At 40.6% G+C, this 10974-nt stretch overlaps 1 protein-coding gene across 1 annotated transcript; it reads left to right on the forward strand.

The window, feature by feature from the left end:
- The first annotated feature begins 953 nt into the window (after positions 1 to 953).
- LOC104956672 (SH3 and PX domain-containing protein 2A) lies at positions 954 to 10480 on the forward strand. The gene is made up of 8 exons (XM_010784196.1): positions 954 to 999; positions 1728 to 1841; positions 4095 to 4178; positions 6098 to 6215; positions 6314 to 6642; positions 6793 to 6842; positions 7198 to 7317; positions 7520 to 10480. The coding sequence occupies exons 1-8, from the start codon at positions 954 to 956 to the stop codon at positions 9440 to 9442; spliced, it is 2784 nt and encodes a 927-aa protein (XP_010782498.1). The 3' UTR covers positions 9443 to 10480.
- Positions 10481 to 10974: the final 494 nt, after the last annotated feature.

The raw sequence follows: 10974 nt of genomic DNA on the forward strand, positions 1-10974 counted from the left end.
AGAAGTTGTTCAGAGTTGGCAGAATCTCCACTCTTTGGGCTTTGTCATTTCTCAAATTCTCTGACTTAAACAAAAATAATTACTCCACACAAAGCAGATCCAACAAAATAGATTGAAACACTTTGTACTTTCCTGTCTACCTCAAACTCCAGTAAAAACATCTTTAATATTAAGTTATAGCAACATTTAATTGCCATATGTCTAATTATGATGAATGACTACACAATTAAGTAATTACATGTTATTAACCTAAATACAATTTGTCCAACATAATGGTCTAACATTAATTTGCTTGTTGTTTTGCATTTCCATGTTGGTATCCTATAATTTGATTATTTCGCCATATTATTAATTGAGTAATACATATTTTCTATGTTCCTGCCAATCATACTAGATTCTGCTCCACCTTGTTAATTGTGTGCAACTAAATTACGTCGTAACCCACCATTTCTGTAGGAAAAATTTACACTGGATGTTAGGGCCAGCTGTGAAAGTGTGATGGAAGCCCCCTATCCTCTTTATGGGTTATCCAGACAGCTGTCAGCGATATTGTATTCCCGTTACCACAACAAATAGCGTATGTGTGGCATGACACACCAGACAGTTTTTGTGCCAGCTTTGTCACATTGGCTTTCTGTTAAGAACGGACCTGTACTTATACATTTAGAGTGAATGTATATGTTTAAATAATGAGCTGGGGGCTCTCAATGTATACACAAGGCCCTATACAGCACATTTTATCTAACAAAAAGGATATCTGTACTCTACTCACATTATTGGGATCAGATTTTTGGAAGTGTATTTTGTATCTGCACCTCTTACGGCTGAACCATAATGCAGTTGTTGGAGCAATGCTGTCATTCCCAGAGGGTTAAAGTCAAATTAGTTGGAACATTGCATATGAATATTTTGGCCAGAAACAGCACTTCAGAAATGTCCTGCCCACTTATATCATGAGTGATCCTGATGAAACGCAGGTTGAACAAGACCTCATCACGAGTGGAGCCGCAGCCAGGCGGTGTTTCCTCTGATGTTCTTGGCTCTGTTTCTAATTAAAGTGCACAATACAATTGACTTCCTCATGTTCATGTCTATTGGTAGTTCATCAAAGGGATTTGAGAAATCTGATCATATCAGGGGTCAATAACTAAATACAAAAATATATAAATTTGACGGGAGATATAAGCCAGGCTAGACCTTTGGTAACATCACCAGATATAATCCATTATATAGAGATTTGTTATGTGATTTATTTGGGAAATAATCGTTTCATTTCGGGCCAAATTCATGTGTAAAAAAAAAATCCTCTTATCTTGCTATGTGATGCATTTTGTGAAATATCTGTTTAACATCCTGCACACTATGAACCTCTTTACTAAGCTGAACCATGCATTTTAGTTGAACAATAGAACAAAAAAAACTTAAAGCCAAATGGATTTAATTAATTTATTGCAGAAAATGCTGATTCCAGTTCCTCAAATATGAATGTGTGTATATATTTTCAGTTTTATATTATATCAAACTGAACATATTTTGGGTTTGGACTGACAAAACAAGAAATGTCAAGACATCATCTTTAAAAATAACGGCATGGACATCTTCCACTATTTTCTGACGTATTAACACATTTATAAAATAATCAGCAGATTTATCAATATTTATCAAAGTAGGTTGAAGCCCTTCTGTAAATAGTCCTGGTGATGTTCAGCCTCTGTATGTCTCCTCAGGTTGGTGGTTCGTCAGCACAGCAGAGGAGCAGGGTTGGGTCCCTGCTACCTATCTCCACTCCCACAGCGGCACACGGGATGACTTGGAGCTTGGCGCCTCCAAAGCTGGGGAAGGTAAGTCACTGTCTGCTTCCTCTGCCCACCCACACACACACACAAAACCTCACACATTCTGTTATATTCACACACACACAGACACAACCTCTGCTCTAAGCCTTTAGTCTTTGATACGTGACGGAACGGAGCAAACTCGTCCCGACTTCACCACTGCCGGCCTACGCTAACGTCTGACGCCGCCGGTGTGAACACCTCTCTCTCTGTCTGCCTGCCATCATAAGCACGCTTGGACAGAGTTTAGATTCAGGTCTGGGTAAACAGCGAGGAGGATTGCCAGGAGAGACCAGACCACAGCCACTGAAGTGATGTGCTGCACAGTAATGCACTGTAGAGTAAAGATGCAGAGCAATATTTGATGATGCTACCACCATGGTGTGACTTCATGAAAGAGGCATGTGTTTCAATCAGCAATAAGGGATAGAACATGAACTCAAATGAGACACGCCAAAATTATGGTTATGGTAAATTAAAAACAAATTCCCATGTGAATTTTGTTATTTCATGCTGTTTGTGCATATCATTGTGAAATGCAGACATGTTTCAGTACAGTAGAACACTGTTGACACACATTTTGTGAGCTTACTTGAGTCAGAGAGGGATCCAAAACTCTGATAAGAAACACGCCTATGTAGAGATTGGTTTGCCAGACTCTTAATGTGTCCAATCGTGCAATCATCCTGATAGGACTGTCGGAGACTCTTACCAACCCATAGTGTCCTTCTTCAAGCATTTTTTACATTAGTGGGGAAAACTTTTTAATTGCAGAGCAATCAAGCTCAATTCGTATCAGATCCTCAGACTTTAAAGGCTTTGACAGGTAGAGCAGCAACTGCAGCTTGTTTAAGATTAATGCAGGATTGTGTTAGAGAAAACCAAACAAACTGCAGGCACGGAAATAATTAAGCTGCAAATTGCACTTCCAAAAAAACATCAAGATTTTCCAGCACTGTGGCCAAAAAACATCTATTGTTTTACAATTGCTGTACTGCGTAACAATGCGACCCAGGATCCCCTCGGTGTTGTATATCTTATGACTCAAGGGTGGAGGCTGAGAGGGAATACATGAGGCTAAACAGTGGTACTGTTTCACAATCTGTTAAATATGTTTACATTTCTCCCAATTTAGTACAGGTTTATCAGAAGATTTCAAAATATACGCATGCCTCAAATGTATGACCACACGCCAAATACTCCTATCTGCTCTGTTAGAGATAGCTGGAGTTAGCTGCCAGGGGGTTTTTGAGGAGGACAATCTGTCAATGTAATTAGTGATTATGTGTCTAGTCAGTCATTGGAATGGCAATACACTCACAAAGCATCTCTTTGTCAGGCCTGTGGTCTTCAGCAGCCTGTGCCATTGCACTTTTGCAGAAAAACCTCCAACATATTCTTGCTTATTTTGAAAAAATAACAGAGACATGTTGAAAGTTCAGGCAGCATGAGATGTAAGTTTATCCATTGATGGAAGTAAATATATATATATGATCTCCCCCTTGTTTTGGCCACACAAAAATATATATATATTGCCCAAATGAATAGTTAGACTTTGATTGATTGTCAATAGTACATGCCATTTTGTGTATGATCCAAACAAATAAGATATAACATATTTTTGAGATCTAAAGTTGCATATGGACAAAACCATGCTAGCTGTTTCTTAGCACCACTGTAAACATTAAGCTAAAAGACCCAACAAATTAAGTATAATGTTCCCTAAAATTACATTTATGGTCAAATTGATATTGTTATAGAAAGTTTAACTATTCCCAAACTACTTCCTTTATCATTTAGGAAGACTGCAGTTTGCACACATTTTGAAGTTTTACTTTTTCATAAGCATTTCCAAAAGATGATAATCCTGAGCACACAGCTCCAACCTGCGGCCCTCTCAGCTGCATTATTAATTGGATGGCATTCTTGCTGCAGCAATGTGTGTCCCAGATGCTCTAGCACAACAGGATGGGAAAACCATGCTAACAACGTCCTAATTACAAGCCACACAGAAGATGTCTTTGGTTTAACACTTCCTCTGTAACCTCCATCCATCCACTCTACCTGTCCACCCTGTTTTGCTTGTGGTCTTGTTTTCATGTCCTCCATGTAGCTAATAATGAGGCTCCGTGTCATCTGTGTGTTGTGTGTTTGGTTAACATTTGTGCTTCGTCTTCATGTCTCCAATGTTTGTTTGTTTGTTTGTTTGTTTGTTTGTTTGTTTGTGGTCGTCGTCTGGTCACCATTTCTGTCTGTCAGTTACTAAGCGGCATAAGGCTCATCTGAAGAGGCTGGACCGGAGATGGACGTTGGGGGGTGTCATCAGCCGGCAGCAAAGCCGAGGTGAACTCAGACAGATGCTGTATCACCTCCCTCACTCCCTCACCCTAGTTATCGTTCCTCCCTCCCTGTCTGTCTCATCGTCTTTTATCCCATTCATCTCCACCCTCTACATGCACATACTTGTTCATTTATCGTGAGCCACCATCTACCCAAACTAACCACTAACTGACTTTAATATAAAATGAGCCTGGAAAGCAAAGGTTTAAACTTTATACACACCAATTATTGATGCTTAGCTCAAATTATGTTACAAAAGTGCTTCAAGTAAGCATTTTCGTTATAATTAAGCACTGTGTGCCAAAACCAATTCTCCCAGATTCATAGAAAACAACTGCCCAGTCATCTGAAAGTAGTTTCGTAATAGACTTTGGAATGCCTTATTCTGCATTTTAGAGCATTATTTTTTTTTTTATGAGCAAATGAAGCGTGGCTGTATTTTTTAATACATCTGTATTGTAGCAAAGTGTGGTACAAACATATCTATCCTGCTGTGATGCAGATAGCAACCATATTGACGGATAAACAAAGAGCATTATTAATCTCAAACTTATTAAGTTAAAACTTTTCAATCACAGACTCACAGATGTTTGTCTTAATAATGCTAAGGGGCTTTTTTCACAGGAGATGTATTTGGGTTGCTGACAGTGGAGTGAGGATAAGCTATTGAGTTCAGCCCAAACTTAACGCTTGGCAGTGGGTTCTGCTCTCGGGAGTTGAGAGAGAGCTGTTTCCACCCTAGCACTGCAATCCTGCTTTTTTGTCTAAAAAAAGAAAAACTCAGATATGTTGCTGACTCCACAAGAATAATTCAAAACACTGAAGCAGGCGGTGCATGTTGTGGTTAACATAACATCTGATTCAGAGTTTCCTTTTATTGCACTGCTGGATATTGTTTGGAAGAGGTTGTTGAGAGGCAAACGTTTTACCAGCCCCCGACACAAGGAGGCCGGAACAAACAGGCAAAAGGAAAATAAAGCAGACGGAAATATCTTTACCCGGGAGCCTTCTGTAGTTTTTGCAAGTTAAGGGATTTACAATCCAACACCCATACAGCTCCAACACAACCTCGGAAAACGGGTGGAGAAAAGGAAAATGGAATAATTTGTCACCAGAATGTTGCTTCCTGTTTACCAACTGGGACGACAGCATATAAAGTGCTTTATTATGTGCCCCTCTTCTTTTTGAACACACCTCTTTTCCCTGTATTTAGAAAGGAATTGCTGTAATGACAGGAAATGATGCCTCGTCTCTGCCCCTTGGCTTCATGGGAATGCATAAACCAGCATGAAGCCTCTGCTTTCTATTATGTGCTGAGTTTGGAGATGCTCGCTGTCAAGAGGCCAAGGACACTGTTAGGACATTAGCAGGCCCCATGTGCTGTATTCCCCTTTGGTTATACCTTAACACTAGTGAATTTAGTTATGTTAAAATGTTGAGACAACACTCTGGTACTAGTTGTATGAAGTTTATTGGGCAGATGTTGTTAAAGAAGTTAAAAAAATATGGAGGAAGAAGGCGAACAAATGTGAACTAGGGTCGGCCAAGCGAAACGTCTGTTGAGCCAATTATGAATATGATTTAGGCTTAACAATTGATTTGACCACAACTGATTAATTGTTATGCAGAACGTAACAAAAAAATACCTAATATACAGTACATCTCATCTGTGAAACTTCACTGAATTATAATATTACTCGCACATCTGGCAGCTGAACCAATGGCCAGAAAGCAGAACCGTTCCGGTTTGTATAAAATCAAAAGTATAATATCGCACCATATGTGCCAATGAATCACAATCTATCATTGTTTATTTGTTAACCCTTATGTTTCATTACTATTATATAATTTTTCAATGGTTCTTTTGTTTTCAAAGCCCAAGATCTTAGCTGTATTGTCCTTCTCTGCTATTGCTTTTGCAGAAGAGAAGTACATGACGGTGCAGCCCTACTCCAGCCAGGGCAAGGATGAAATTGCTTTTGAGAAAGGAGTCACCGTGGATGTGATCCAGAAGAATCTGGAAGGGTGGTGGTTTATCAGGTAAGCATCTGCTCACTGGCCTCAGATATTCTTTGACATCTTCCATTAAACATAGAGGATGTAATATTTTATTTATCTCTATCAACCTACTTTACTAGGTACCAGGATAAAGAGGGCTGGGCTCCAGCCTCATACCTGAAGAAGATGAAGGATGATCTCTCTCCCCGCAAGAAGACGGTGACCGGCCCTGTGGAGATCATTGGAAACATCATGGAGATTAGTAACCTGCTGAACAAGAAAGCCTTGAGTGAGAAAGATGTGCAGATTGAAGGAGTCCCAGAGAGCCCCCAAGTGGCCAAGAAGGAGATCAGCCTCCCAATGCCTTGTGCTGACTCCAGCCCTGTTAATATCCCACTAGATGGAAAAAGTAAAGCAGAGCCTGCCTCACCGGCTATAGCTCGCGTCGCTCCTCATAGGGTGGAAATTGGTAAGTTGTGTATTTTGAAATTAGTCTGTTACAGTAGATTACAAATAACTCGTAAACTAAAATGATTTTTTTTATCTTATTCTTAATAAGTGTCTATTCTCAAAAGTAACCAAATAATCAGGAACTTTTTTTCCTTTGTTTGTTTCACAGGTTCCCCAGTTCTCAGGCAAAAACCTCCTCCCAGAAGAGACGCAACCCTGGTAAGTGTGTGAGCAGCCTCTCAAAAGCTATCTCTGCCATGAAGTTTTATTTGACCATCTGAAAGTTGTGAGGATGAAATTCCTCCAACTTAACTGTAGACATTTTAAATGTTACAAGGGGCCACAAGTCAAGAAGGTCTAAACTGGTCTTTATCCTATCTTATGCTTGATCCCTTATCTTGATTGAAAATAACTAGTCACTGTCAGTTAAATGTAGTGAAGTAAAAATACAATATCTCAATATTTCCCTCTTAAATGAAGTGCAGCATGAAATAAAAATTCTCAAGTATAGCAAAAGTATCTAAAAACTGGATTCAGTTAATGGTGCCACTAACTTGATTTATTTTGTGTTCAGGGATTTCAGTTGCCCTCCCCACCAGAGGCCCCTACAGTTGAAGCAGAGTATTACACCATTGCAGATTTCCAGTCCTGTATATCTGATGGTATCACTTTCAATGGAGGAGAGAAAGCAGAGGTAAGCACTCTTTTCAATGTTAACTTCCTTCATACATTTGCAAACCGATATTTATTTATTGTCGTTTTATTGTTCTCATCATAGCTCAGTCACAACAACCCTTAGATTCCAAGAGAATATCAAAATAAAAAATACAAATCTTAAATGTATAAAAATGCCTTTTTAAATGCAGGCTTAACATTTTTTTGATTATGTATTTCAGGTTATTGAGAAGAACTCTGGTGGTTGGTGGTACGTCCATATCGGAGAGAAGGAAGGCTGGGCTCCCTGCTCCTACATTGACAAACGTAAAAAGCCCAACCTGAATCGCAGAACAAGCACTCTGTGCCGCCCAAAAGTTCCACCACCAGCTCCGCCTGTCAAAAAACAAGACTCCTCGGAGACGGCACCTCCCAGCAGCCCCGCATCTGAAGCTCCAGAGTCCCCTGTGTCTCCAGGAAGGCTGGTGTACGAAGAGCCAGAATATGATGTACCTGCCATTGGAGATCTGGACATGGAATCTGAGTTTGAGTTTCTGAGGGGAGAAGGTTCCTTGGTGGATGTAAAATACGGGGAAACATCCTCAGAGAAAGGATCCCACTTGTCCTCCAAGCCTTCTCCGGCATCGTCACTCCATAGTGCATCCTTCAAGATGTGTAACTCCTTTGAAGATGGCCACGAGGCAGAGGGGGAGGCGGAGGCAGAGTGTATCTATGAGAATGACGGCTTTCTGCCTTTCAGGGAGACACCAGAACGGCAGTGCAGCAAAGACTCAAATTCCTCCAAGACAAGTGTCTTGTCAGAAACTGGCAAGACTGCAAACCCGACATCAGGGGGATGGAGATCTGCAGGTCACAAGCTCAAGATAGACTTGAATGGGGGCCCATTTTCACCCAAAGCTGAGGAGGCATCCAGTCCTAAATCTGCCTCTGCTGAGTCCACCCCAGATCTGTCTAGAACTAAGAAAGACCAAGAGGAAAGCAAGGCATCCTTTTCCATCAAGTCTTCCTCCAAACCAAAGCCAGTGGTGAGGCCTAAACCACAACTAGCCAAGGCCTCCAGTGCAGAGAAGATGGACATCAGTTCCTTGAGGAGACAGCTGCGGCCAATAGGTCAGCTGAAGAATGGCACCAAAACCAAGGGTGAGGACTCTGAGACAGCTTCTGTTATTTCCTCAGAGGACTCCTTTTCTTCTCAGAGCACGTCCGATCTCTCCTCCATCTACTCTAAAGGCAGCCGGGGAGACTCTGATCTGGAAGGTGGCAGCCTGTATCGCACGACCAATCCCTATGAGAAGGTCCAAGAGACTGAGATCAGCTTCCCAGCTAATGTGGAGGTGGAAGTGCTTGAGAAGCAGGAGAGTGGCTGGTGGTATATCCGCTGGGGAGACACAGAGGGTTGGGCCCCGACTTACTTCTTGGAGCCAGTCAGGCAACAAGATGACATGGCAGGTTCTGAATCTGATGGCACCCCAACTAAACCTGGAAGCATCAGCAAGTCCAACAGCCTAGAGAAGAATGAACAAAGGGTGCAGGCGTTGAACAACATAAACCAAAACCTTAAGAAGGTCACCCCACCCATTCCATCCAAGCCTCCAGGTGGCCTTTCAAAACCCATCGGCTTGTTTGGTTCACGGAAGCAGAATAGCACCAAACAGCAGCAGGTGGTCAGACCTCAGTCCGTCTTCATTTCGGCCCCGATCAGGGACGGTGCCAGCCCTGTTGGCTCTCTCAGGAGAAACGAGTCCCTCAACTCCACAGACCACCCTCGTGCCAGCCCTACGGTGCGACGCAATGCCTCCTTCGGCACTGTGCCACGCAACTTGCTGCCAAACAACATAGCACTACCCCAAAGGAACAGATCTGCTAATGGTAGCTCTGAATCTCTTGGCCTTGGCTCTCAGAGGAATGCCTTCCCTGTATCCACCGTTAAACCAAAGCCCCACATCATCCATAACAACCTCAAAGAGGTGTTTGTCTCCATAGCAGATTATCATGGCGATGAGGAGACCATGGGGTTTCCTGAGGGGACAAGTCTGGAGGTCCTTGACAGAAACCCCAATGGATGGTGGTACTGCAAGATTCTGGACAGTGGCAGACCTAGGAAAGGATGGGTTCCCTCAAATTACCTCGAGAAAAAGCCCTAGCAATCATGTGTGGAGCTGGCAGAACTCTGAACCTGCGTGTAAAGACTACTCAACTGATGCATTTGTTTTGTGAAAAAAAAGAAGCAAACCCTAAGACCTTAAGTAAGGATTGAAATCTTACTCCGGTACCTTTTGCCAAAATGAGCAGCCAGATCAAATTGTGACTTTGAAATGAAATGAGACATCTGGTAAAATGAGTCTACATGATACAGTACCTGAGACGTTGCATTAGGAGCAATATATCGAGACTTAGGGACGCAGGCAAAGAGAACACCAGTGAGCGGAAGAATGATTGAATGATATTCTTCAGTGGTTGCCTTTAACTTGAACTAAGATATTATCTTATGTCCAATCTTTGAACCCCTTCTTTGTAAGTTTATGATGTCATTTAAAAAAAAAAACGTTTTATGCATTTAAAGCTTACTGCATGTTTGAAACAATTCATTATACTGACAATGCCTTGAGCTGTTGAAGTTGAACCTTTTTCTCCTCCTTTCTTTAAAGAAAATCTCAGTTGTTGCCAAAGCTGCTTTTCGTTAGTCTCACCATGGTGCTGTCTGTTTGCATGTTTTTTTTACATTTCTTATACTGTATGTCACCTTTATGTGAAATATTTTATCCAATTTAATTGTGTTATATTGTTCTAACAAAACAATTTGTGAGCATCTCAGACTATCACAGTATTATCTTACACTCTCAATTCCTGATGATCTCCCCTAAAATGTCTTACTTTCATTTTAGGGGTTATTTGTCCAAATTGAAATGTCATTTGAAATTATATTTATTCATTCCTTAAAAATCATATTATTACTTATTTTATTATTATTATTATTTTAAGAAATGTACTCATAAAAAAAATCACAACCGCTTAAAGATTCTTAAGAACTGCTCTTTTAATAATAACATTTTGAATTTCTGCTGGGCAGTAATTTTTACATAACTCTTCAGCTGCAGAAGTACTGCGATGCTCACTTTTGTTTAATGTTAACTGTGTGACCAATGATGATAATTGAAGTGCCAAAAGAATGAATTCAATAAATGCACTTTTTAACAATCATAAGTAGCCTACCTGCTTTTTTTCACCCATAGTTTCTGTTCGCCCACACATCAGGTTTGGGCCTCTATAGTGTTTTCCAAACTGTTCTGACATTTACTCTTGCATAAGACAATCTCACATACCCCTTCATCCACACCAGCCATGATGTTGCAATACGTTTAGTATGAATGAAATAAAAGCCAGATGATATTTAAAAATATCATTCTAAAAAGGGACAAGTTGACAATAGTTATTCATATAGTTGATGTGTGATATTTAGGTTTCTTTAGCATTTGTATTTGTATCGACAGGGAAGCGTAAGTGTAACATGTGTATCACTCACTTTAGCATTTTAAATCCATACATTCAATGATACACAAAACAATAAATTAACACAGTTAAATACATTCAACAAGTATCCCCAATGCTATTAAGCCTATGTGCTTTAATTTGTATTTGTTCAAAACCCAAACTAAATGCATATCTGGTAAGAAAA

The sequence above is a fragment of the Notothenia coriiceps genome, unplaced genomic scaffold (assembly GCF_000735185.1).
Source record: "Notothenia coriiceps isolate Sejong01 unplaced genomic scaffold, NC01 NC01_scaffold00026225, whole genome shotgun sequence".
Classification (NCBI taxonomy): Eukaryota; Metazoa; Chordata; class Actinopteri; order Perciformes; family Nototheniidae; genus Notothenia; species Notothenia coriiceps.

Coding starts and splice junctions, on each gene's coding strand:
- LOC104956672 (XM_010784196.1), top strand. CDS start 954: ATGAGTGATCCTGATGAAACGCAGGTTGAACAAGACCTCATCACGA. Junction 4,179..6,097: donor CAGCCGGCAGCAAAGCCGAG/GTGAACTCAGAC, acceptor TTGCTTTTGCAG/AAGAGAAGTACATGACGGTG. Junction 7,318..7,519: donor ATGGAGGAGAGAAAGCAGAG/GTAAGCACTCTT, acceptor TATGTATTTCAG/GTTATTGAGAAGAACTCTGG.